This window comes from Haemorhous mexicanus, chromosome 21, assembly GCF_027477595.1.
Source record: "Haemorhous mexicanus isolate bHaeMex1 chromosome 21, bHaeMex1.pri, whole genome shotgun sequence".
Classification (NCBI taxonomy): domain Eukaryota; kingdom Metazoa; phylum Chordata; class Aves; order Passeriformes; family Fringillidae; genus Haemorhous; species Haemorhous mexicanus.
This window is the reverse complement of record NC_082361.1, coordinates 6,045,160-6,072,601: the sequence shown is the minus strand read 5'-3', so window position 1 is coordinate 6,072,601 and position 27,442 is coordinate 6,045,160. Positions and strand designations below refer to the sequence as shown.

Here is a 27,442-nt window from a genome sequence, read left to right as displayed (position 1 = left end):
CTGGCCCCCACAGCAAGTTTTGTTAACCAAATCAGAGGCCACTTGCACTACCAGCTGTGGCTCCTGAATGACCTTCAAGGGCAGCTCCTGGCTGCATTGTTTTTCATGAAAAAACTTGTACAAGAAGCCTTTATGTTGGAAATGGTATAAGCCATGTTCTTTCAAGGGGATAATTGGACTGCAGAGCTTTCTGTTTTTTCTGGGAAATTCACTTCTCTGCACAGAGTGTTGTGGATACTGCAGAGGTGAGCAAAGTCCAGCAATACCCAGACAGGTAAACAGAGTCTGAACATCCCTGACTCATCACCACTATCATCAGCCTTGATCTTGCTGGCTTTGTTTTTAAGCCAGCAAGAATTCTGTTCTCCCAGGTCCTCACAGTGAGAATCCTTCCCACTGTCAGTGTCCTTGGTGAGAATTAGCCCAGGAAGAGTCTGGCCCCAAAGAGCAGCAATAAACCAGAGAAAGACATGGAGACATGGTATCTCTTTATCAGACCTTTATTAGCAGACTGTTCCCTACATGAAGAATCCGAGTTAGATTTGCATTATAACAATTTGTGGTTACAGCTACAAAGATGGTTGTCATTTTGCATTGATTTTTGCATTCTGATATTCATATTCTCATTAGGCCACACTGGTAGGAAGGAGCCACTGCAGAATTTATGACAGGTCTCAGGAAGAGGGGGGTGAAAAAAAAATCATATCACTAATCCATTGTTGGTTAGATTTCCACGTGGCTACTACTGACAGCACTGAAAGTGAAGGCAGAGTCTCACCTGGGAGACTCTCCATAAGCCACCAAAATCTGTCAGAAAAAAAGCAGCTGTTTGAGTGCTGGCAAATCCTTTTCCAATTTCTCACACACATCTCCACAGTGTCCTCCTGCACGTGATGAGCACTGGCTCAGCAGCAGGGGCTGCTGATTCAGCCTTGAAGCACAACTGTAGCAGCTCGTGTCCAAGTGCAAGTTTCCTTCCATCTCTCTGGAAATGTGTATTGTCTTTAGTCCCTGAGATTTCTCTCTTCCCCCCTTACCTAAAAACTCCCCCAAGCTCTCTTAATTAACTGTTGTGACATCCAACATCCACAGACCTTCCACTTCCCAACTTCAGCCATCCCCCCAAAGCCCTTCTGCCGTGCACAGAGGCCATTCCAAGCTAAGGCAAGCCCCACAGTGCACCCTCTCCCAAGGTTCTGCTTCCTCATCTGCTCCCTTCTCTCCTATGGCTTCTTGCTACAGAATTTCTCTGGGCTGAGGTCCTCCAGCAACAAACCCAGACGTGGGAAAGGCAGTTCAAGCCCCAGAGGGAAGGTACACGAGTGACTTTAGCATCCCTCCCCACGACTCAGCTGTGTGATGTAAAATAACTAATAGAGAAACTTTTTAAAACAGGAGAAATACAAGCACAGTAACAATATTTAAACAAACCTATAAAAATAGTCTGAAATAACTCTGTTCAAATAAATACAAAATAAATATGCTTTAAGCAGTAAAACAGTGGAATGCAACGCTGGTCCATTTTACCCAAAATGAAAAGTTGGGTGAGGATCTCCCAGGCCTCAGAAGCTGGATCCTATTAACTAAAGCAGCCCATAATGCTATCAGAGAAATTTTAAAGCCATCTCTTTCCCTTAGCCTTATGAAAAGCACCCTTTGAAAGGCAAGCAAGCATGCCTTCAGGACTGAAATCTCACCTCTCCCAGTGACAGCCCCTCTCCCTAACACCCCTTCCCACAGCAGACATTCCTGACTTGGGGCCTCCACGGCACCAATGGAAACCTGAACATGGATCTACCAAGAGGTCTAAAGAGATAAGATAGCAGCATAGGCACGGGGTTTGGAAAAGGTTCACGAGCTCTCCTTGGCACCAGGCAGGATGGGATTCAGAGGTCCATGCAGCACTGTGCAGGGCTCTCCTGTCGTGCTGGGAGCACAGCTGCACAGGAGCTGTGGTTGTTTTCTCTTTGTTCACTAAAGCCATGCATCACAGTGCCGGGCAGCCCAGGGCTCTCCTGCCTTCCCCTTTCCAAGCCCCTGCAGAGAATAAGACAAGCCAATCCCGGCATGCAAAGGATACAGGCATGCAGGCTTCTAGTCTGCTGCTTCTGTTAGTAAGTGCATCTTGTTAGTGGGTTTATGAGACACACTTATACCTATAAAAAAATAAATAATCCTAATTCTTCATCAGGCTGGCTTAAGTAACCTTCAGCCTGGCTGGATAAACCACTGCCCACCAGCCCTCCAAACCTGTATAGATCAAAGTTACATTTCATGTCAATTCTTGGAAGTAGAACATGAATGTCTCCCACCCAAAGGAATATTTGTAAACATAACAAGCCTGGTGTGGCAGCAGCTCCTACACAAGGTTTGTACAAATTTTAACAATGGGCAGGAAGTTAAACAACTGAATGGAAAAAGCAGCTCTCTGAATGGAAAAAGAAGCTCTTTCAGCAAGTCAGAAGGTGCTCATCTGTAGGCAAACAGCTCTGTACAGGCAACATGCTGAGAGCAGACCTGTAACACAAATCTTTGCTACTCTGTCATACTGCTGGGAACTGACCTCAGCAACTCCCACCGTAAGATCTCCCAGGAGTTCAGCTCCTGGTCTCCCAAAAGGCCCAACAAAAAGGACCCCGTGATGATTTTTGTGGAGCTCTGAGTAGCAAGATGGCAAAGGACACCAGATCCTCCCCTCCCCCTTCCTTACTGACTCACAATCTGAGATTTCACAGCTTTGCTTAGTCAGCTTAGTGTCGACACATTCACAGAATGAGAGATGGCTTATATGTCTTGGGATTGCATCCCAAGATTTCAGAGTTCCAAGTCCTCAGCATCTCCTGGTCACCGTGAGTCCACGCCCAGAGTCATCTTCAAGTTCTCGTACACCACGTAGCTGATGCTCACAGCTGGGATCACCTTCATGAAGTTGGGTGCCAGACCCCGGTAAAGCCCAAATGCTCCCTCTGTCTTCAGAATGTGTTTGAACAGTCCCCTCATGGTCACTTCAGGAGCACCCTCCACTGAAGCTGCAACAGGGAAAGCCACAATAAATAATGCAGCCTATGTGGTGAAAACACTTTTGTTTCCAAGAGCAGTACTGATCCATGTGCTTTCAGATGTTCCCAGAGCAAAGGTGCTTGGTGGGGGACAGCATTAACTTCTCAGCTACCCATTCCGTGCTCCACACAGCAAGTATTTTCTCAAACTGCTCTGCAGATGCCCTCAGCCCAGAACTGCTGATCTAAGCAAAACAGAACCTCTGTCCTGGAGGTCCTTGGCCCCAGAGGTTAGAAGGGCAGCACAAAGTTCACTGTCCCCTTGCAGCATCACAAACAGCCCTTGGCTCAGCTGTGGGGGCCAGCTGGGGCTGTTGTTCCAATGCTGACACTAAAGAAATTTAGCCTTGCTCAAAAACAAAGGCAGGAGTTCCCACTGTTCCAAAAGTTCTCACCTTGGGCCTGCATGCGTGTCCTCACAAGGGCCAGTGGGTAACTGGCAAGCTGTCCACAGGTGCTGGAGATGGTGCCACAGGCCAGCAGAACAAAGACCCCAGGGTCAGCGCTGTTGACAGCGTAGCGTTGCAACCAGGTATTTTTTAGTGTCTGGAAGGAAAAGGCCAAGGTCAGCAGGGAAGAGGCAAGCAAAGGAGTATCACATTTCATGAAAGATCTACAGTAAAGGCCCAGAAAGTTCCAGGCAAGTTCAGCCAAAAGCACAGGGCTTCTCAAATCTTTCTGAGCTGCTGTTGCCATAGTGCCTGGGGAAAATCCCTCCTTCAATTTTCTGCTGCAACTTTCTCATTAAGAAAAGAAACAAGAGAGCATGAATGATGCTGACTATGGTTTATGAACTAGAATCATCATACTGGATTATCTTTTAAGCCATTATTGGGTAAAAAAAATACATTTGTGCCTCGTAAAGCTGTTCAAGAAAGCTTTGATAAATTACTTGAGCTCCTGTCGTGACTGATAGGTCTGACAGTGATAAGGCCACACAAGCAGCACAGCCCTACAATAGGCTAACAATAATATTAAACAAAATATAATTGTTAGGCTTAACCTAACAATAGCTTAAAGGCTTCATACCTCATAGACTGCCAGGTCAATACCAGCATATGGAATGATTCCCAACATGTTGGGGATGTAGCCTTTGTAGAAGGCAGCCATTCCTTCCTTTGCAAGGATGTTTTTGGCACAATCCAACATGCCTGAATATTGTCCTGTCTTCCTCAGAGCCATCCGTGTTTTCAGAACCTAGAGGACAAGAATAAGTAGCATGAAGGCCTACAGGAGAATCAGGAAGAGAACAATGTACAAAGTCATTCTTAGAAGCACAACTGTCAGGACCACAGCAAGTGTCCTGCAAGCAGCACTGCTTGGTACCACATCATTAATTAAATATCACAGTGCTGCTGTTCTACCCACATTTTCCCATCCCTGCCCCTACTCATGAGCCCTCCTGGGCTGGACTCAGCCTCGTGCCTCACCTCCATGGGGTAGATGCTGCTCTGTGCAATGGCCCCAGCCAGAGAACCAGCCAAGAGCCGCTCGTGGATCCTCAGCATTTCCTGGTCAGTGCCAATGAACCGCTTGATCTGCAGAAGCCACAACAGACAGACAGTGAGGCTCCGTGGCTCATCTCAACCATCCCTTTCTTTTCAGCTTGTCCTTCTGCAGTCACAGCTGTGCCCTCACCTGCTCATAGGCCATGAACTTGATGGCTGACTCGGGTGCAATCTTCAGCACGTTGATGCCATTTCCTCTCCACAGTGACCTGGGGCCACCCTCCCGGATCATCTGCGTGAAGCCGCCGATGATGCACATGTTGTTACTGCGCGAGGCGTGGACCTGGGGAGAGGGACAAGCCTGGATCAGTTCCAGCCCCCATTACGACAGTGCAACGTTCTTCTGTAATCCAGGGACAAAAGGGCGCTTTTTTATTTACCCAGAGAGTTGCCAAGGTTTTAATCCCTTCCAGATAACTTCTACAATGGGAAAGCAAGCTTCTTTTCTTTTTTGCCAAGTCTAGCGTTAACTAATCAATCTAATCAATATCTCCCTCTGGAATGGGAGGAAAGGTTAAACAGGCAACTGTCTTGGCTTTTTCCCATACCTAGCACAGGATCAACTACCCATCAATTTCTCAGCTGGTTCAAGAGCAGATGCAGTGACAAAGCAGGCTAAAATCAAAATTTTCCAACTCCATCCTAATGCTGATAATACTGAATACAACCTCTGCCAACTGACCACCACATTCACTTCAACTCTCATGGCCTCAGGGTCTCTCAAAGGAACACAGGATTTTAACCTGTTTCACCAAAACCCAAGTTTTCCATAAAACTGTCTACTACACTACTGACAATTTTGACATGTCTACCTCCAAAAAAATTCTCTGTACTTTTTCTAGTCAATGAATAATAACTTTTTAATATGACTTTGATCACTCAAATAATTCAAAATGCTTTAAAAAACAGCAATAAAAGAACAACAAGATTAACGTTGGCCAGAGTGCTGTACTGTGTTGATGAACATTATCACCTCTCAGGTAACCACAACTGTTAAAGGAATCTGCTCAGGTATTAAACAAACTGGAACTGCTCCATCATACCTGCATGAGCACTTTCAAACGGTCCAAGGGAGCTGTGCAGGTTCTGGACACAGCACCTGCACCTCCACCTGCAACCAGATGTCTCCACCACATCCCTGTCTGCCTCTCTTCCACTGTGAACTCGTCAGGGACAGTCAAATTCTCTCCTACATCAAAGATCTGCAAAAGGAGAAGGTATTGAGAAATGCTTCATCAGTCAATGATCTTGCTAAAGTTTCCCTGCTCTTTACTAGCACCAGGTGCTGAAGTACAGGATCTGCTTATTCCAAGCCAGCAGCTTATTTACAGCCACCAACTGCTGTGCCTGGCCACAGGAGCTGCCACTGCTAGAACATGTCACAGGGGAAACTGAGGTCTGATTTCAAGATTTCTCTCCAAGATCTTGGCAACTGCTGAGCACTTGTCCACATGAAAATACTGCAGGTATTTAGGAACAAACTGACCCACTGCAAGCAGCTGCATGGCAGAAAAGCTGGACTTCTCCAGAACCTTCCAAGCTCGCAGCCTGTTAAATCTCATTAAGTACTATTCGTGTACAGAAAAGTCCAGGAAGGATGGCTGCCTGGGGAATCAGGTTCTAGTTTCAACAGGTCCTGAACCAGCTGGGGCTGGCCACTGGCAGGAGCTCCTGGAGGTGCACACCAAGAGAACACCCTCAGCTCCCTGCAGTACTGCAGTCGTCATCACCTGTGCCAGCAGCTGTGACAGTGATATGTGGCAAGATTACAGCAGAGCACAGGAAGCAATTGAGCTTCAAGGGCTACAGGGAAGCTGTGAACCATGAAGAGAAAGATAAGGACTGCTGATAGCAGCTCCTGGGGGCCAGGACTTGGACCAAGAAGCTGGGCAAAGACTGAGACCTGCTGTACAGGAGCTTTTTCTTACCGTGGAGTGCTTCCAGTACAGGATGATTTCAGGAATGTTCTCCACGGGGTGCAGCAGGTGATAGTCTCTCCACTCATTCCAATCAATTGTCATTGTCCCATTTTTATCCATGCTAAAAAGATTGATCATCAGGTGAGTACAGACTCCCACTGGGTGACAAATTCCTCCTCCCCTTCCCTTTGATTATCCAGGCCTACACCAAAAAGAGCTTTGCAAAGCAATCACTAAAAGACTTCTAAAGAGACACAAGACAAAGCTAGGAAATCTTCTGTTCACCAAACAATGCCAGAGGTAGAAGTGGGCTCTCTCTTTCCTCCCCTGTCTCTCCCTTCTATCCAGCCCACAACAGTATTTGCAACCCCTCCTACCAAATTCAGGGACATAACTGACACTGAAGGGAAAATAATACTTACTAGGTGACAGGACCCCAGAAGTGTCCCGTCCTTATTCTGACACACAGGCAAACAGACAGAGGGAAGGTAGCAGAGGAAAAAAAGAGGAAAAAAACAGCACAAATAAGTGGTTGTTAACATGTTAGTGCCACATGCATAAAGCACTCAGCATTTCCAAAGAGCAACTGCACAGTCCCTCTCCACAACAGCAAGCTCAGGGCAGCAGGACAGTCAGACAGGGATGCAAATCAGCTTAGGTGCAAGCACTCCTCCTCAACAGGTCAGGGAGAGACTCTGACACTAAGTCTCAATAAAGCAAAATGATTTTATAATTGTATGCCAATTCACAGGGAAAAATCAAAATAGAAAGTAATAGGAAAAAAGGGAGGAACCAAAGTCTATGGAAAGTGCATACAGGGGAAAAGAGATGGGCTCCATGTCCCTATATTTCTTTCTAGTTCCCTTGACATAAAACAGAAAAACCAGAGGAATCTTCACCTCTTCAGTATTTTCTCAGCCTGCTGTTCAGAGATCTTGACCCCCAGGTCCCGGAGAGACTGGACAATCTCCTGGGCATCGATGCGGCCTGTGAAGATAAGGCAGTGAGCTCAAGGACACATATCACAGCCTAACACATGCACCAGTCCAGCCCTGAGCAGGAGAAAGGTGTTTACCATCATTCTTTTTATCCAAACTCTTGAAAACCAGTCTCAGCTTCTTTTCATGGTCTTGGAGATAGTGAACAAATTCCTCAAAATCCAGCTGTCCATCCAGGTCTTTGTCTCCAGCCTTCACAATTTTCTGTTCAGAAAACAACCAAGAACTGTCAGTTCCTTTGTTCACTCAGATCTATCTCCTCTTCTACCATCTTTAAAACATTTCCCACACAACTTTGGCTTTTTCTCCAAAAAGTAGCAGACAGAACTGTAATTCTTCTAAGAGAGCTGAGCAATGCAGTAACGTAGAAAAGTCACCTGATTCCAACTGTTTCCCAAAGTCCATTACACAGATGAAATGCCTCATGTTTTTATCAGGGATATTATGCTAGTGTCATGTGTCTAATCTCAGGACTGTACCTTGATTAACATCTTGCAAAGTCCTTGTGGAGGCTCTAAAACTAAGTATGAGTCAACAGATCTGCATAAAAAGTGAATCACAAAACCTGAGGTTATAAAAAACACTGAACAGGAGAAGGAATTTCATGCCTACTACAATCCTTAGAAGTAAGCTCCCTCTGGCAGTAACTAACTCCAGCCAGCAAAATCCTGTCCAGCTCTATTGAACACAGCCAAAGATAAAAACCTTTGTGAACTGGTTTAGGCACCCTGAAGCTACGTGCTTTAATTACACAAGTTTCCAGGAGATGCATCTAGAGCAAGAATAGGTTCTTAGTAGGACAAAGCTAAAATCAAGATCAAACTGTGCCAGACATCTAGGACAAGGTAAATGACTAATTAACTCACTGCAACTGCAACTCACTGAGGCAAGAGCTCATGGACTCTCCTCTCTAAGGACACATGGCTGCATGTTGACAGGTGAGGTGATCTCCAGTCTGCAAGAATGTGGCTCAAGGAGTTCCTATCCCCCTTCTGATTCAGTCACTTGCCTTTGACAGCCTTTAAGTTTTTCCAACATCAGTGAGCAACACTCAATTAGGTGTGATTCAGTCTAGTGTATCACCCAAAGTTTTCCTTTAACTCTTGTAACATTTATGTTAACAGCAGATGGGTTGTTAAAGAAGCTCTGAGCTGAGATGAAATGGGTTAGCCCTCTGTTCACCAGTATCTTGTTCAATATTTAGCATTCAAAGTACTAAGCAAGCCTAAACTCACTGTGGTATGTCCTCAGTCTATGACCACAGTCCCCTTCATAAGCCATAAGTCTTTGCTTCAATGTCATTTACTAAATAATTCGCTATTGAAACACTCTCCCTCACCCAGCAAGTCCTGCCTCTTTAGCCCTAATGCTATGAGGATTATTCCTAATCACTTTATGAACCTTAAATAAGAAAGTGCTGTCCCAGCTGCCCTGACCTCCAAGGCATGCCCAGTATTCCTAACCTGCCATTTATCATATGACCGTTGTGAAGTTCAGATACGACCTCACATTCAACTTGTGGGCTAAATATAGACCAACACCCCTCTCCTGTCAGCATGGGCTTGAACAGCTGAATCAGGGCTTCCCTCTCACTGGCAACCCCCAACCAGTTGACAGGCATTCATAATTCGGAGGCACTGTAAGAGAGATGTGACTCTGCAACTGCTCCCTCTCTCTCAGCTGCAGAAATGCAGCCTGAGTGATCAGAGACTGCAGGCAATAAAAGCTTTGCCCTTCCTCCCCCACAGCCACAGCACAGAAACACTGCCCGACAGTAACCCTCAGCACACGTGTGAGGGGTGAGAAAGACAAGCTCCCAGCATCTTCTCTGGGGGTGTGAACAAGTATCTGCCTGCACCTCTTCACTTTCAACAGCAAACATGAAAATCTGGCCATTAACAGCTATTTTGGCTGTGTAAGTTCCTGTGGTCACCTTCAGTCACAGCCCCTGCAACACACTGTGGGAGCCCACACACCCTCCAGCCTGCTGTCCATGTCCTTTCAGAGGTGTAAAAAGCCTCCCCTGCTTGGCTGATCAATAATCAGCTCTCTGGGCTCTTGACAGCCTGATCAGGAAAAAAAAAAAAAAGTAGCAGCAAGATGAAAGCAAGAGCTGTGACACACCAGGATGCAGAACTCCATGGATTTAGTGCATGTCCCTTCCACAGCAAAGCAAAAGGGTCTTGCATAACCTTCCCCAGCTCAGCCCACCCACCCCTGGGTGAGTCACCCACACTGAGCTGCTCTCCTCCTCCCAGCACAAACCTGCTCACCTTCACCAGCTTCAGCTGACTCTACATTCCAGCCCTGCTGTCAGAAGGAGGCATGTGGAAGGATGAAAGGAGGAGGAAGAGGATGTGAAATGCTGTATCTGAACAGACCCACAGAAGGAGAAGACTCCATAGTTTGGAAAACCCGTTTTTTCTATTTAACTCACATCAACTGGTTTAAACAATCTTACAGGCACTGAGACATCACCCAACTCAAAACAAAAGAATCCAAAAGAAAAGAGTTCACTCCACACCGGTTCAGCAATCCCTGCCAAGGGGCACGAGAAGCACTTCCATGCTTCACTCAGCTATTACAACAGAGCCATCATGACCTTCTGCCCCTCTCAAGCAAGCCACTAAATGTATGTACTAATGCTAACACCAACTCCACTGCTCCCTCCCTCCCTTCCATTCCTCTCTCAGGGCCATACCTGCTTCCACTGGCGGTAGGTGGAGAATTCCTGGGAAGGAATGAGGAGGCTGAGTCGGAAGATGGATTTGAGTTCAGCCGGCAGCCCCTTCGACTCAAAGTACTGAAACTCCGTCTGCCTCTCCCCGAACACCGGCACGTACAGACAGAGGCAGAGCATCTTCCCGAGCCCAACACTCTGCTGCCCTGCTCACTCCGACCGGCGAGGAAGGGAAGTCAAACTGAGTGATTCCCCGGAGCTAATTTCAGTAGCTAGTGGAAAGGAAATGCCAGCAAGTCTCATGACACACGCCTATGAGCGAGCCTGGCTCCGGCGGGATTGGCTGCACAAGCCCTGCCCTTCTACTTAAAAGGGAAGCCGGGGCTGCTCGGTCCCACCCAGCTGATACGGAGGAGACACGTGAGCTGCCTCCCATTGCTCAACACCTGGCTCCCATTAAAGCCAGGCACCTTACATCACAGCCACTTAACTCTTACTGGGTGGCTCTTAACCCACGACCCTTTGGCCAAGGGCCAGGACACTCTCTTGCTGTGCCTTACATCTGATCAGTCCTTTTCTGATCCTGTTCTCACCTCTCTGGGGATTCGTACAGGTAGCAGTGGGCACCAGTCTTGATCACAACCTCTCCCATCATGCAATGCAGGAGGACTATCACTGTCTTCCCAAAAATTGTTTTTTTAAAGTGCAGTAGGAACAGGATGCCAGCCACTTACTGCTTTAATTCACGTTTAGGACAGCCAGCTTCAGCAAGTTTTCCACTTTTACAAGGTTATTTTGTTATGCCAGAGCTGACAGGCTTTGGTTTAAAGTTCTCCCAAAACCACTTGTGCCAGCTAAGAGCAGACAACCCCTGCACACAAAGATCGCTCCCCTCTGTAGCACTCCAGTTACCAACACAGCAGCAATAAAGCCTGTGGAGGTCTGTCATTGAGCCAAATACAGAGAAAATCACCCAAATCAAGGGCAGGCTTCAAAACAGCCCCAGCTGCTTCTAAGCCTCCTAGCTAAGCATCCACACAGCAGTTACACCAGCTTAATATTTTTCATCCTCTTCTGACTCCAATTAAACATTGCAGTCATTTGTGTGCTACAAGAAGTGTCCTGGGCAGAACAATTTTCCAGTTTCTACCCTTGACAGTTTAACTGCTTTGTAAGCGAGTTCCTGAGCTCTCATTAGGAGCAAGCCAGGCTGGAGGGAGTGTGGCACAATCACCATTTAGTGCAGGTATAATTACAGCTTTCTGAGCATTTGGTGGAGTTTGAGGTACAGGGTAACACCTAGCTCTCCACATACAGTACCAATGTGCAGGAAGTAACAATGCTGTTCAGGACAGAATCACTGACTGCTGACATGAATTTTAAATAAAGTTCTAGCCTTAGTATTAATCAGAGAGAAGCTATCATGCAGAAAGATGCAAAAAGCCATAGCCAATATCCCAAATACTGTAATCCTATCTGCAGCAGAAGTAACAAAGTGTGTTTGCTGAACTGGTTCAAGCCAGCCTTCCCCTCTGCTGCGGACACAGCAACATTTTCTAGTGTTTGTTGTGTTTGAACAGCCTGCCTGACAGAGCAAAGTCCAACCAGCACTCCCCTCCTCAGGCCCTCATGCACAGGGTGCCTGTACATCTTTACCGTGGTATTTTGTTCTCTACAGCAAAGCCAAGGTCTGTAATGAGCTGTTTATGGAGCTGCATGTCAATCACACCAACTGGGAATATTTAATCTGTGGCTTAATTTCAAGGATTTTTTTTTTTTAAAGCTTAATGGATCACTACCCACAGCAACTCAGTACCCTTGGGATTCGTGACCTACAATGGTGTCCTCTGCCCTTCCTGGGGCACCTCACCTACCATGGCACCATGGCCAGGTTACCTAACTAGGCTTAACCTACTCCCTGCTGACGTCTCTCTGCATGAAAACAGAATCTTCTCAGGGACTCCAGATCCTCTTAAAGATCAGCTGCAGCAGCTCACTGCATGCATGCCCACAGCACACCCCAGCCTTCCCACCAAGTCCAGCCTCACTGCAAGCAGCACCCTAATGATACCTACACCCCACTGTCCAACACCAAACTGAGGGGAGCAGAGTGGGTACCCCCAGCAACAGGCAGTAAGTGAACAAATCTAACTCAGATTTGCTTCACAAAGCCTTGAGATCCTCCGTAGTCCTTCCCACGAGTTGCCAAGCATCACTATTATAGCTGCTTGGCAGCTCAGTTGCTATGCCAACATGATGCAGATTTTCCTAAGAAACTGTGTTTGGACTTGGCAGCTAGAGACAAAAGGCAAAATCGGCACATTTTAGGGAAAAAAGCCTTTCTACCTACGTCAGAGGAAAGGAGAAAGCTAATGAAGTTAAAGCTGATTTTAAGCAGGGTATTAATTACAGAACAGTGAGCTAAGAAGGAGAGACAGATTACAAATGAAGTTTATACCAGCAATTCAGGTTATAATGACAAAGGGAACTTAAGTATTAAGAAGTTTTTGTATTTCAGCTTTAAAAATCCTGGTAAAGCTGGAAATACTCAAGAGCCAGGCAGCTCTCCAAAGCTGCAGGGATCAGTGCTGCTGGGACACTGGCGTGGGGTCACTGGCCACATCTCAGCACACACAGAGCCAGTCCTACTGCCCCAGCACCTGCAGGCAGCAGCACACACAGCCCAGGGCTTCAGGCACCAGCTATGGACAGTACATCCCTCATTAGCACTGTCTATTCCTGACCAAACCAAGGACAGGGCACAGAGCTCAAATGAAGTCACTCCTCCCTGATATTTCCATCCACCTATTCTGACACTGAAAGGACACATTTCTGGGCCATGTGGAGCCAGCCTGGCTAATACCCTCCGCAGTTTCCTTGATGACAAGAAAAGTGAGCCATGAAGGAAGGCACAACCAGCTCTTTCTTGCTTTAGCAAACTCATTTTCATTTTATTTATAGGATTTGGTTCTTTTAAATGCTGCATGAGTTACCAGTTTCCATACCCTGCCATCCCTGCTAACCTTTCCAAGTCATTTGTACACTTCTAGGCATCTGCTTCATCACTGGTTTACTACATCACCTCCAGAATGTACCTCCCAAGGAATGGAAAGATGCAGCCATACAAGGAGCAGGAAAGTATGCTGTTTAATTTTGAATTTACTTTGCTAAAAAAAAAGGCTCTAAAAATATCAAGTACCAGCAAGCGTCACAGTCACGTAACATCCTCCTTCAGAGGCAAAACAGCTTTCTGGGCTCCATCCCTATTGCTAGAAGGTTTCACTGGGTTCTGCTGACTTGGTCTTTTTAATTTCTGGAAACTAGCTTATAATTAATTGGACAGTACAGAAAGTCCTCACAAAGCACAGAAAGTGTACAGTGTATGAAGGAGGGGAGTTAATGATTTAAGAGACCCCAGCAGAGTAAAGAGCTGCAACCAGCCAAGGCTTTGCCAGGGGAGGGATAAGAGAGCAGGCACAGCAGAGAGCACTATGTGATATTTGACATAAAGGTAACCAGGGAAGGTGACCTGTTCCACCGACAACACACGGATCCAAAGTTACAAGTCCAGATGGTGACATCAGGGGTAGATGATGCCTGTTTCCTGTGTACACAGATCCAGGGCCAACATAACACATTTGCAATCAGTGTTTTCTCCCCATATTTGCAATAACAGCCTTATGTTGGAACAGCTTGGAACAGGCAAACATCTGAGGAGGAACATAGCAACATAGCATAGATTGACAAACCAAGGCCAGGGAGCCCCTCCAAGTGAAGTTTATGGATACACATCAATTCCTTACAGAAACCCCAGTACCAGGTGTGATATTTTGTGTGGTTTTAGAAGAGAAGTAGTAACAGGTGTTTTTACAAAATGAAGTGGCCCACCAATCAAGAGACTGTTCCCAAGGTTACAGCCAGCCAGTGGCAGAGAACAAAAAGCCCCCATTTTCTATTAACACCAAATAACACTGTTTGCTCACAGTGGTTTATTATCTATCCCTAAGGCTGTATGAGACTTTTCCCAACACTTCTCCTTCAGACAGGTAATTGGAACACTGATATCTGATCAAGCACAAACAAGTCACTGCATCTTAACAAGTAACTGCCCATCAGCTGAGCCATGAGCTGGATGAAGCATAAGCCAGCCCGAATTGCAAGGTGAAACATATCTGTATAATCCTCAACAGAAGAGCTTTACACTGCATTTTACTTTACAATCAGGGCAAGCTAAAATTACGCAGTCACAACCTCCTGGCAGATGGGCAGTTACTTCCTAAGATGCAATAACTCCATTTTACCACATCCTTATCCTCTAGGTATTTCTTCATCAGCCAATCCTACAGTTCCTATGCAGCAGAACTTCCCAGGGTGACACAGGAAAGAGGAGATTGGTATCAGCTTTCAGAGAAAGCTTTATTTCCAGGTGTGAACAGATGGACTCTCCCTGACAGAGAGACCATTGTTCTCTGGAAGACACCAGAGATTTTCAGCCCTATAATTCCAAGGTTTTCGTCACCACTTCCTTCAGTTCTGAGCCTCTGTCCTTCTTCAACCTCTGTGCACCAAAGTCCTCCTGAAAACGCGCATGCTCCTTTTTTTGGAAGGGGATGCACACTGCTAACTGCTAAGGATAGAGATGAAGGCAAAAGTCCCTGCAGATTTTTCAGCCTGATTCAAGCAGGGAGTGGCTTCTGCTGTCCAGAATGTGAAATGCCGCTCTGCTTGTTTCCATTCAAAACAGCAGCAGAACAGATATTAATCCTCTCTACAATTTAAACCTGTCCATCCCTCATTTTAAAGAGAAAGCTAACAGCAACAACCATGCCTAATTCCCTGTGTAATAAACTGGATCCTGAAAGTCACAAACCTCTATCCTCACTGCAGCCCTTCAGTATCATCCCCACCCTTCGGAGGCCTTATCCCCAACTCCTTCCCCCCTAATCCCGGCTCGCACCCTTGGTTTTCAACCACATGTAGTCAGAGCTGACTGCACCATCCTCAGGGGAGACAGACAGCACTCCCTCCATTAAATAAGCCAGAACTGCAGTCGGCCAGCACTGTGCTGGGAGCTCCAGCACTAAACTAAGCAGCTTTTGTTCACCTCCCCCCAGACAAAGCCTCACCATTTACTCTCTGCCAACTGTGCGCCCCCACCACCTCCCCACTCTCCCATCCCCTGGGAACTTCCCATCCTCACGCAGATTTTAGTCTCTGCCTTATGCCACCCGCTCCCCAGGGACAGTCTTTACTCTCTTCCGGGCTCTGCCATTCAAATAATTTAGCCAGTTACTCATTTGCTCAAAATATGCAAGTTTTACCAGAGGCTTGCCAAATTACCAGAGACTGACTCCAGAACATTTTAGGATGCATTTGATTCTTTGCCGGTCTGGGGTACAGGGGTGGGACTCGCCACTAACCTGCATTATCATTCCCTGTTCTCTCAGTCATGCTTTTTACAAGTTGCCCAGGAACCCTGGAGGCCCCCAGATTCCCCCTTCCCCCTAAACAGCATTTTTCTCCCACACTTTGAACATCATGTTTGGAGGGTTAGATCACCTCCTCTCTTCAGTCACTCCCCTGCCCCCCGCCCCCTTCCTTTCTAGCAAGCACACGCGTTAGACCCTGCTCCCTTTTCCTGTTCCTCTCCCCCCTCCCCAAATTCACATACACGGCTACTCACACACTCCACCTGCAACACCCCTTCTCCCAGCAGACCACACACTCCACTGTCATGTGCACCAACCCCTCCTCAGGCCCCTGGATATCCCATTACCTTTGGAAAATGCTCTGCGGGTCCAACCACCAGTAGGATAGTTGGTCTCCTTTCAGTGGGATCAGTCCCTCTGTCCTGTGTCTTCCCCAACACCTTTGGCCCTTTCTCCCCGGGGCCTGGAAGTGGGGTGGTGTTTCTGGCCTCATCCTCTTTTTCATCTGCAGGACCTTGGCATATGGCCCTGGGAAGGAAGCTAGACAGAAAATGCCACAGGGTCTGCAGCATTGCTGCTCCAGCGAGCATCCCAGGCAGGGAAACCCTGAGCGCTCAGGAGCTGCCCGCTGCCAAGGATGATGTGACTGCACTACCAAGCACCCCCAAGACGGGAATCGGCACGGCAGCCAGCGGGAGCTTCGACCCAGCGACTCCACCGGCTCAGATTCTTTACAGACCGCTCCTGCGGACGCTTCCTGCCTTTTGAAATTGCTGCTACTGCAGTCGTGCCTGGCCTGACAAGCAGCTCATTGTACCAGAGCCTCAGAAATCTGATGGCAACAGACAAAGCACAAGCCCCCTGGCACGGAGAAGCCGAGACGCTGCGCTTTGGAGACTGCTTGCGCAGAGGAGCCGAGACGCCGCGCTTAGGAGGAAAGCTAAAGATGAACCTCTCCGAGAGGAGCTTCTCAGAGCTGCCAACCGAGCTGCGCCTCCCGGCTCCCGGCAGGCGAGCAGCGAGGCTGAGCAGCGATGCTGAGCACCCGGGCTGCGTCCCCACTGCAGCAGTGCCCAGCCAATCCTCGCTCCCGACACTGCGCTGCTCCGGAGCGCGGCAGCGCGCGCAGCCGGCCGGGAGCGCGCCCCGGGCGCGGGATGCCGCCCGCAGAGGAGCGCGCCCGCGGCCCCGGGGAGCCGGGCACGGCCCGAGCGTGGCAGGCGCTGCCCCGGAGCGATGGGCAGCGGCCGAGGGATATGTGTAGCTCGGCAGCCCCGGCTGCGGCTCTTTGTTAGGGCAGCAGATGGTTCTGCAGAGAGAAGCCGGCTTTGGCCAGCAGTGGCCGCATTAACCTCTAAGTGCACTCTCTCTCCGCGGTCTATTATGGTCTCATCCGTGCCTACAATAGCTCTTTGGTGCTGCATTGTGCTGCCGCCTTTGGCTCCCAGCACAGCGCCTACAGCCATTCATCAGTGTGAGAGCTGTGCTCAAACCATCGCTGGTTGGTCGGCTGGCCGAGCTCTGCTGGAGGAGCCTTGAACCACCTAGTCAAAGGTAGGATATTAATATATATAAGCACAGGGACACAAGATATTGCTTGGATTTCTACAAGAAATGCCACGCTTTCCTCTGCTGCCACAGCAGCAGTTGTTCACTGATTAGTGAGCTGTATCAGCCTCCCACCACAACCCACCCAGAGGAACCCAGCATTTTCCATTTTACAGTTCATCAATTTACTTCATATTCCCAGATTCTTTGTGTCCACAGAGGGCACTGCATGCCTCTCTTCCAAAGTACTGTGACTCTTCCGTAAGTCTGGGCTTTTAACAGGCAGAAAAAATGAGTACAAACCCACAGCTTCCATCACTTGGGGCTCCCTAGCCAACAGCCCAGCAAGAGCCACAGCAAGCCTCAGTTCTCAGCTTTTAACTTTTGGGAGTGACAGACTGCAGGACACTTCCAGTATACAGATATCAGATGTGAAAATACGATCCAAAATCTGAAAGGTCTCAGAGCCTTAAGCAGCCAAGTTGCACATAAATTTTGAGATGAACATCACTTTTGGGAACTTGCGGTCATTGAATTCCTATAATGAACCTAAGTAATGGAAAAAGTGAGAGACAAGTACACAGAAGACACCACATTAAAAAAATTCTTCTGCACATACACCAGAATTACTTAAGAAGAAAAAAATGCTTTTTAATCACAAGGTCTATGTACAGTATGCAACAAAGTTTTTTATCTTAAAATTTCACACATACCAACAAGTAACCACACATAAAAAATTTTTTAATTATGGGGCAGTAACACTGGGGTGAGGGTGTGGGAAAGCCCAGTCCCTCTCTGAGGAATAGCACAGCCTGGTTCTAGTTGGGATGCAGACAGCAGCTCAGGCACAGGCACAAAAAACTGAGGAATTCTTGTCATGCCTCCATTACCCTGAGCTGCTGTCAGTCATCCCAGCTACAAGCACAAAAGTTAAACTACTTTCTAACACATAGTGAATCAGATCCTTTAAGATGACATTTGGAAGTTTTTAATGCTCTCAAGCCAGAGGAACAAAGCAGATTTTCTGAACTGGGCACAGTTCTTCAAAATCAGCTTCTATTAGCCTAAGGCTGTGGTTTCACAAGCAGCTGTGGACTAATCTGAAGCTTACTGCCACTACAAGTCATCTCACACATCCACTTAAGCCCTGCACTTACCTTGCTCCCATGCTCTTCTGACAACCTCATTAACCCAGCCAAACCCTGCAGAGCTTTCCTGCTGAGGTAACCAGTTGAGGCTACTCATGGATGTGGTCCAAAAAAGTGTGGAAAGGGCATCTGAGCTGCCTGCAGCAACAGGCAGGCTGCCCTGCCACTCAGACAGCTACAAGTCACCATACAGAAGGCAAAGCACCCAAAGCAAAACTTGAGATTTGTCCTCCGTGGTCACTTAATACTCACAAGGCCCCATTTAACAGCTGATGTTACCTGACACTGTTACAATTGTTCCCCTGCCTTAGTATTAATATTACTGGTGTGTGCACATCAGGGACCCCATCTTCCTTTGTTCGTGCAGAGATTTCATAAGAAAATAATCATTTCTGCAAGAAATTATATGCCTGGGGTGTAATTAAAGCAGAAACTTAGCAATGCTTCTTTGGCCTCTGTCCTCACTAAAGGAATCCTCAGAGGAATTCTGCCACCACACTAACTCACTCAACTCCTTGAGAACAGACAGAAGTTTCTAATCATATTTAAGGAAAAAAAAATAAAAAGCATTTATTTTACCAAGTGGGGAATTTTATTAGGTCAGAATTATAAACCTAGTAACAGCAAGATGATTATAGCTAGAAGCAAGACAACTGCACTCCTACAGGGCATTTGTAGGGAAATATTACTCTACCAACACCACCATGAAGCCAATCATTTACACAAAAAAGATGTAATAAATACTGTGAGTCCAGCATGAAAGGTAACACAAAGGAACACGAGGAACAAAAATTCACTTTTTCTAGAAATCATGAATGAACACCTAGGTCACAGTGAAACAGCTTTCCCAACCTCAGCTCCATTAGGAGACAGCTATTCCTGCAATTCCAGCTGTTGACATGATCCAGACCTGGGATTTAAGTCAGAAAAGGCAGGAGGGCTGATCTGAATGCTGGCTCTTGGCCAGCACACCAGTCACTGGGGACAGAAGGCGCCTGTGGCAGCTGGCCTCAGAGCCCTGCACACCAAAATGGGGAGTCATTAGATAGCCTGAGCAGAAGCTGACAATAAAGAGCTGTAATCTATCCAAATGGAGACAAAAGAGAGAGAAAAAAGCAGGAGACTGACATGTTTTGCTCAATTATTTTCCTCAGTACTGCAAGCTGGCAGAGGGAGGTTCTGCATAAGCCATAAACTAAGGTATCCTGGTACCCTTTTCAGCCACATCATAATACCTGCTGAGTCTAAAACTCCACTTTTCAGACAGACATTTGCCTTTTCCAGGCTGGTACACCTGGCAGAAATTAACTTTTGCTTTAAGATGGCTGTAGAAGACTTTTGAGTAAATGCACAGCATTTTCCTGTGAACTTGTGAGCCTCACCACCAACAACTTGCTAACATGTAAAAAATGTGAGAGGGAAGGCAAAAAGAAAGGGGGGCAGAGGGAAGGGAGCTGTGCTGGGGGCAGTGACCCCTCTCCTCCTCCAGCACAGGAAGAGCTGCTGGCATCTCTGGTTCCTTAAGTGACCCTGCAGGAATGAGCAGTGACTCATCTCCTTTGGGAGCCTCCTGGAAGCACCCCAAGAAGCCCTGCTGCCTACATGTGTGTGCCACTCAGAAACAGGCCCCAGCCCCCAGCTGGGATGGGCCACCACGACTCTGCCAATTACCTCTTATCTTTTCAAACTTAATTTCTGAAAGAGGAAAACGTTAAGTATGTCACTACTTCACACTTTGTAAAAAGTTGAAGTTAACCCTGCATGGTGCTTCTCACATAAAATCTCAATGTCTTGGCCACTGCTGCTTAAATAGTTAAACTGTCTGGTGACATTCAAGTACATTCATATATTAAGGTGACACAGCATAGCTCAGGAAACACTACAAAGCAACCCAGGTCTCCTTGTTACAGAAACCCTGGCACAAGGAATTAGCTACCCAAGCTGATCTATTCAGGCATCCACAGCCAGTGCCAAATACAAAAATACAGAGAGAGCTGGCCAGGGACAGGGAGCACAGAGCCATTGCCCAGGACTGAGAGTTCCACCAAGGTCATATCGTATTATATGAAGAGCAGGGATTAACCAAGAGTCAGGGCATCCTTAATACTCAGCGATTAGAAAATCAACTTCTTGCAGACAGTTAAGCAAGAAAACAGGTAGTGAGAAAGGATGGCCCTGCAGCAGCCCAGGCTCAGGCCTGCCCCCACACAGTTCTCCTTAGGCTAAACTATGTAGGTTCACATACCAAGCAGCTCTGCCTTTCCAGGCAACTCATGATCTAAAAATTTCAAATATTTCTCTTAGAGCGTAATTCTCCACTGCAAACCATTTTAGCTGCCAGAAGCTTCCCTGCAGCTCATGGCTTGGGAGTTGGAAAAACTCAGACATCTCAGCTGCCTTCCCATGAGTTATCACAGCTATGCTTCTTCACCCAAGACAAAGGCTGGGCCATCATTAAACTGTGCTCATGTCCCACATTCGCAGGGACAAATATAGCAATAGGACATGAACAAGAACAAAGACTCATTTCCCATTTGATACAAGTAGGACTGTAGGAAAAAGCTCCCTCCCCCTTCTCCTCCTCCCAACACTGTATCATGTTATACTGTGTGCAACCAAGGGCCCAGGGCTGCAGCATCACCATTTTGTAGGGCTCTCAAACAAAAGACCAAGTCCTTTTTATGGCAGTGATGTCTTTTATTAATGCTCACCAACCATTTAAGGGTTCTGCTCTATATTGAGCTAAATTAAAAATACAATTTAAAAGAAACAGTAAGTATGCTGAAGTCTGGAGTTTTTTTACCTACTGTTATCTCAGTAATCTGACACCTCCCTGAAAGGAGGTTTTAGGAAGTTAATCTCTTTTCCAAAGCAAACAGCAACTGCACAAGAGGAAATGGCCTCAAGCAACAGCAGAGGAGGTTCAGCTTGGCCATCAGGAAGCATTTTTTCACTGAAAGGATTGTGAGGCACTGGCACAGGCTGTCCAGAGACATCACCATTCCTGGAAGTGTTCTCAAAACAACTTAGTGCTACAGTTTAGTTAATACAGTGCTGTTGAGTCAAAGGTTGGACTCTATCTTGGAGGTCTTTTCAACATCAACTATTCTAATAATCCATGCAGATGAGCACAAGGAGATGTGTCCACTACTTACCAAAGGCATTGAGCATTGGTCACTAAAAAATGTCCCACAGAACATACTGAAAGGCCAAAGCACTGTTGCATATTCTACACAGGCATAATCAGCTGCTTTGGATGAGTTTTGTTGTTTCATTCCACTCGGGCTGAGGGGTTCCTACAGGCATTCACTTCCCTACACAGTTCAGAACAGAGCCCATCCTGCAGGAAGCAATACTGTGAGGCCACATCAGTGATATTCAGGATGCCCTTCTACTTACACAATGCTGACATTTAAAATTTATATGCTCTAGTCAAAGTTGCACCTACATCTCTGAAAGGTCAGCCAGCAGCCCTTGGTCATTAGCACTGTGCAAATAGGACAAAGGTCTCTGCTAAACAAACCAGAGAACCATCAGCCTTCTCCAGTTTTCTGGAAAATAGGACAAAAAACAATCCTGGAAGAACAAACATCCCTCAAGAGTTATATACCTGGTCCTGTATGTCTAGGACACTTGTCTAATCTGCAGTTGTTTGTTTATATATGCAAAGAAAACATGCAAGAGCAAGTTTGCATCTAAAACCTGTCTCCCAAGCTCCCCTCAGAACACTGAGTGGACACACACTGGCCATTTCATGCATTAATCACATTAAGGCAGGGCTGACCAGAGACCAGGTGTGGGTACAGACTTTCACCAGGACAGCCTGAGGTTCCCTGCTCCCCAGCACCCCTCTCCTCCTGTTATCCCTGCAAGACCTGGCAGGGTCACAGCCCGGGGTGGCTGCAGTGCCAGCCCATCTCCCTGACTTTCCCTGTCCCAAAGCTCTCACTGTAGGGGCTGCTGGCCAAGGCTATTAATAACCAACACTGTGCCCAGAAGTTTCCTTGTGCCAAAGCCAAGGCCTGTCTTCTCCAAGTCTTTTCTGCAGCTGTCAAGAACTCCTGTGATTGATTAGAGTTCATTTGCGTCTTCAGCCTAAATCAGAGAAGGCAACAAACCCCAAATTCATACCAACTAACCACTCACCACAGATTTGAAAGTTTTATCTACAATTAAATCACTGACCCACAGTTCTGCTCTTGCTCAAGTGCATGGGAACAGGGTCTCCCATCAAACCACACATTTCATAATTACAAAGAGCAAGAACAGGCCTCCACTCCCTGCAGATCCAGCAGATATGATCTATTTTGTTTATTATTTTAATAAACATTACTCATCAATGTGTGAATTTAATTAACATGTTATTGAAAATGGTTTCACCTTCTATTAAACTGGTCTGGGGCACTCACAAAAGGTAATCCTTTGGGATTAGCAAAGAGATGGGTGGATGAGAAGTTATTGGCAGCAGAGGGAAGGCTATCAACTGGAATATCAAACTGTAACAGTATTTGTCTGATACAATCTTGTGTTGCTCAGCCCTTCAGGATGAATTACAAAAGCCCAGCTAAAAGCTCCGTAAGTGCTCCAGCAGGACTCAGGACACATAAACCATGAAAATGTGATAATGCATAAATGTATATAAGTTTGAAGATATATTGTGAGATCTAAATGAGAGCTAGAGAGATATTCCAGTCCAAATTGCAGAACAGTATCAGAATTTTGCTCTTTTTATCATACACTGACTTCTGTAACACAATAAAAACTCAGGTCCTCCAATTCCAGATGGCTGTGAATGGAAAACAGGTGAAAGCATCACACTGGAAAAAGTCCCTGCTCCTTCTGCCCCTTACAGTTGCTAAGAATTGCAGTACACTGTGCATATTATAAAACAGAGGATTCAAAAGTGCTGAAGAACAAAACAGTTACAGAAACAGAGCCTGAGAGGAAGAATTAAATGACGTCATGACAGAAGATAAAGTATTGATCAGAAACAAGATTAAATTTTTTTACGATTGCAACTGTTACAGTAGAAAGAGTTTCTCAATCCATCCACGGAGCCACTTGCCAAAGAGCTAACTGATTTATTATCCCAGAATGGCATGGGCACAGCTGGAAGAGTCCAGGGACACACTTAAAATGCAAAGCTGTTCAGAAGAAAAGCCTGACGCAAACAGAACACTGCAGAGTCCAGCTGCAGCAGCACAGCTTTGCTTCTTCAGTACATGGAACAGTAAAAAACAGACCCTGGGGCGAAGTTTGGACAGCCAGGACCTGAATATCAAAGTGGAGATACGAGGCTAAGGAAGAAGTGATGAAAGCAGACATCAGCAGCCTGGGAGCTGATATAGTTTTCCATGGGGAAGCTGATACCAAGGGAGCAATCACTGTTGAATACATGAACTTAGGAGGGGAGAGTATCACAAGACCAAGGAGGACATCACTGTTAGAGGAGAGGCAAAAAGGACATCTGGGACTGAAAAGAGACAAGGGTTATGTTTTCTCTGTTTCTTAAAGTGAACTAGTCCAGCAGAAGATGCTGAGCACTACAGAAGAGGCAGCTACAGACAAAGTTCACCACTTCAGTCTGTCTCTAGGCAGCTGGGATTAATTCCACCAGTTCAGACTGTCTGGAACTTCAGCAGCAGAGATGAAGTTTTGGAATGGCACTCCAGCCCTGCGGTTAATCAGGATCAGTAGGAAAACAGTTATATTAGCAAACACACAAATATTACCATCACACATTCTTTCAGCAATAGGACATCTACAGATACAAAGTAGGAAACAGTTCTGTTTCAGCATTTAAGTGCATATTTCAAGCTCCATAGGTCTATATAAAGTCAGAAAGCAACAGCAACAGGACATTTACCATCCCAGAGGTAGATGAAATTTAGCAGTAAAATACTATCCCTTCACACAGTAGAACAAGAAAGGCTTTTAAAAAATTCTTCACATGGTTATCATTTTACTGCCCAAACAGAGTGAAGTATGTGGATTGCTTCATGCTGACCAGTGCAAACAAGCGTTTCGTTACAAGGCTCACTGGTTTGGCACACTGTTATTTGTCAATTGGTTTAAAGATAACAGCATGGGTTAAAACAAAAAAACAAAACAAAAGAAAAAAAAAAAAGAAAAGCGTTGTTTACATAAGCAAATTCCACCTCAAAGGACATCTGAGTGCAAGCTCTTCTCTCCCCCACCACAGAAGGCCACCTCTAAAAGAGAAAGCAGCAATTTTCCAAATTTCCAATGCCACAAAGGGTTTTATCTCAGCAAGAACTCTCAAGTATTGAAGGAGCCAAAATATTGCTCATTTTCTTTTCAAGTTCAGCCCAAAAGTTATTGTTACCACAAGGACTTTTAGCCTACTGACGCAGGGAGATTAGCAGCTCGCTCGCAGCTCAGATTGGCGATAACCTCACTTTACAAGCCCAATGTTTTCTCCATCTGCTCCCAAACATTAGAAGGCAACTCCCATATCAAATGTACTGCTGCATGGAAGGAAAAATAAAGTGCACCACAGGCACCAAGTAATTTACTAATCACAAGCAATCCATGTGATTTATGCCTAAATTGGTCTCCAAATACCATGCTCAATAAATCAGAAAGGTTTTCTATCTTGACACTTGAGCACTTTCCCTGAGCGTGACCTCACATTAGTTAGGCATTGAGGTGCCATAATTAGCTAAGGATGGAGCAGAAAAAGGACTGACTTATTAATAGAGCTGCCTTGGAAACAGGAAGTTTATCTGATTACCCTAAAAATTGCTCGACACGGAAGTTTGCTAGCCAGCTGAGGACTGTTCCCACATTTTTAACTGGAACTTGAGAGTCTTGAACTCTGCATCCTCACTCTCAATGGTTTTTACCCTGCTAAAGGGAATGCTCTACCATACCAACAATGCTTTGCAAACTCTAGAATGTCTGAGTTGAGAAAGGACCTTAGAGAGCACCCAGTTCCAACCCCCTGCCACTAAACCAAGTTTCTCAGTGCCCCTCTTCCAGCCTGGCCTTGAACACTTCCAGGGATGGGGCAGCCACAACTTCTCTGTGCATCCTGTTGCAAGTGTTTCACCCTCCTCACACTATTGATGTGGAAGAGGAGCCAGAGGAAGGAAAGGGCTGAGGAACAATACTGACAGACAAGGGCTTCAGCAGAAAGACAGGATTGTTAAGCAGCCTCCAGCCAGCGCTTCCCTCGGCAGCGAGCTCCGGTCCCCGCAGAACGGTTCCTCTGTGCCGCTCCCGCCAAGCAAAGAAACTCTCTGCTGGGAAGTAAAAATGCAGTTTGTTTTAAGGTGCTTCCTCCTGGGCTACAGAATGCTAGGCTGGATTGAATTGCATGCAAAGAGAATGCAAACGGAGGCAGGCGTGCAGGTGTAAGCACAGAACATTCTGGGTCATGGGGGACTTTTGCCAGAGGGCAAGGATTGGGCCCCAGATGGGGCAACAATCTGGGCAGCAGGTCAGTGTCACAGGGCATGCACGGGTGACTTGAGGTACAAGCAGAGCGACATACTCAAATGCACCCAGCAGAAAACCCCCATGGCACTTGTGTTTTTTCTAGAAACAGCACAACTAAACTACTCACAACATCACACTGCCAAGGAATTCTCATATTTTACAGCAGCTAGAAAGATGCCAACCAAAAAGAAATGTCAGAAGTTAAGATGCTGGAGATTCAAAGTTAGAAAGGAACTAGGAACTCAGGAAAGGACTGTGTAATTAAAGCACTCAAAGTGGGGCACCACTCCCAGAATAGGGAGAGAATAGGAGCTGCCACTTGAATTAAGTATCTTTTCAGTGACTCAGAAGTTATTCTTAAACTCTTCTTCCTTCCTGTAAGACTCAGGCACTCTGTAGTGGCACATCCATGGCTGCACCCATGTGTTTATCTCCTATCTTCACATGATACTGAGCTTTTTAATGGCCCTGCACATAAAATACAAGCGACTAGGTAGGGGAAGACTGTGCAGCACGGCGGACAAGCCACACAGACATGTAAATTACACTAGTCACAGTGAACAGAGCAGCATCATGTTGAACCTTGGAGCCCTCAGTGTACAGCATCACACACAGCAGTGAGTACAAAAAGCTCCCTAAAAAAGAAAGCCAGAGCTGCAAGTTTTATATGTGTAAACTGTACAGTACAGCAGCCTCCCTACATTCTAAGATATTTCCAAACCCATAAAATAAACAAGTCTGGCATAAGCCATCCTGGGCAAACATGAGTAGCAACACGCTGCTAGACTCATATGAGGAACACAGTGATGGAATGAAAACTGCACAATTACCCTGACTGCAGGAATCGCTCCCAAAGGACCTTCCACTAGTGTAAGCCAGCATGCAAGTTGCCTTATCCTGAGTCCTGGAGAAACACGATTTCCTTTATGGTTTTTCCTGCTCAAATACTAAGTTTTTTTAATCTTATTAACTACGGACAGTTAGTACCGTACAAGCCTACAGGTAGCAAGCAAGCTGATTCCTCCGGGTCTAGTGTGGAAGCCAGCAGGGTGGCTTTGAGGCAAGGACCTTGGGGAGGGGAGCGGAGCGGCCGCGTCGCATCACAGCCCTGCTCTCGCTCGGGGAAGAGGACGCTAAAGGACCCAGGGGCTGTCATGGTGCTACCATGCGCAGGTGCCACTGCCGCCCCGGTGAGACAGAGCTGGAAAGTCTCCAGAGTCCACGTCCTGCTCCCGAGACACACATAGAGAGGGCTCCGGAGCGGATACGGGACGAGGGGAGCGGCCAAACCCTCCCTGAACCCCGGAACGCGGGACCGTTCAGCCCCGCCGGGCCAGACCCATCGCCCGCCGCCGCTCACCCGCAGATCCAGCTCGGAGCGGTGCAGCCCGAGGCGGCCCAGCCCCACGGCCAGGTCGTGGATGCAGAGCGCGCCGTCGCGATTCACGTCGAGCTTCTGGAACAGGGTGCGGAGACGCCGGTCCTGCTCGGAAGCCTCGCAGAGCGACCGCCCGCAGGACCCCGCGTTCCCCCCGCCGCCGCTGCCGCCGCCGCCGCTCTCCACCGCAGATGCGTGCGGGGACCCGCATGGGCAGAGAACGCCGCTCACCACCGGGGAGGCGAGAGAGCGCCGCGCCCCCGGCATGGCCGCGCCGGCACCGACCACCCCTCACGCCAGCGGCACCGGCAAAT

General features: G+C 47.0%; 1 protein-coding gene across 3 annotated transcripts; it reads right to left on the bottom strand.

Annotated features, from left to right (window-relative positions):
* Positions 1-484: 484 nt before the first annotated feature.
* On the bottom strand, positions 485-27,442 carry SLC25A25 (solute carrier family 25 member 25). 3 transcript variants are annotated; one of them, XM_059865562.1, is made up of 10 exons: positions 27,111-27,442; positions 7,562-7,688; positions 7,386-7,473; positions 6,496-6,607; positions 5,611-5,769; positions 4,698-4,850; positions 4,490-4,597; positions 4,089-4,256; positions 3,455-3,605; positions 485-3,029 (listed from the first exon to the last, which is right to left on the bottom strand). In XM_059865562.1, exons 1-10 carry the CDS (start codon positions 27,393-27,395, stop codon positions 2,845-2,847), a joined length of 1,536 nt encoding a protein of 511 aa, XP_059721545.1. In that variant the 5' UTR covers positions 27,396-27,442; the 3' UTR covers positions 485-2,844. The 3 variants fall into 3 exon arrangements, with proteins under 3 accessions (XP_059721545.1, XP_059721546.1, XP_059721547.1); XM_059865563.1 differs by lacking the exon at positions 27,111-27,442 and adding an exon at positions 15,941-16,180; XM_059865564.1 differs by lacking the exon at positions 27,111-27,442 and adding an exon at positions 10,186-10,511.

Excerpts from the sequence above, each read along its gene's own strand:
- SLC25A25 (XM_059865562.1), bottom strand. The coding sequence starts at position 27,395 with ATGCCGGGGGCGCGGCGCTCTCTCGCCTCCCCGGTGGTGAGCGGCGTT. Across the intron at positions 4,851-5,610 it reads GTTTGAAAGTGCTCATGCAG|GTCCACGCCTCGCGCAGTAA; the intron begins GTATGATGGAGC and ends CCCTCTCCCCAG. Across the intron at positions 3,606-4,088 it reads TTGACCTGGCAGTCTATGAG|ACACTAAAAAATACCTGGTT; the intron begins GTATGAAGCCTT and ends TTTTCCTTCCAG.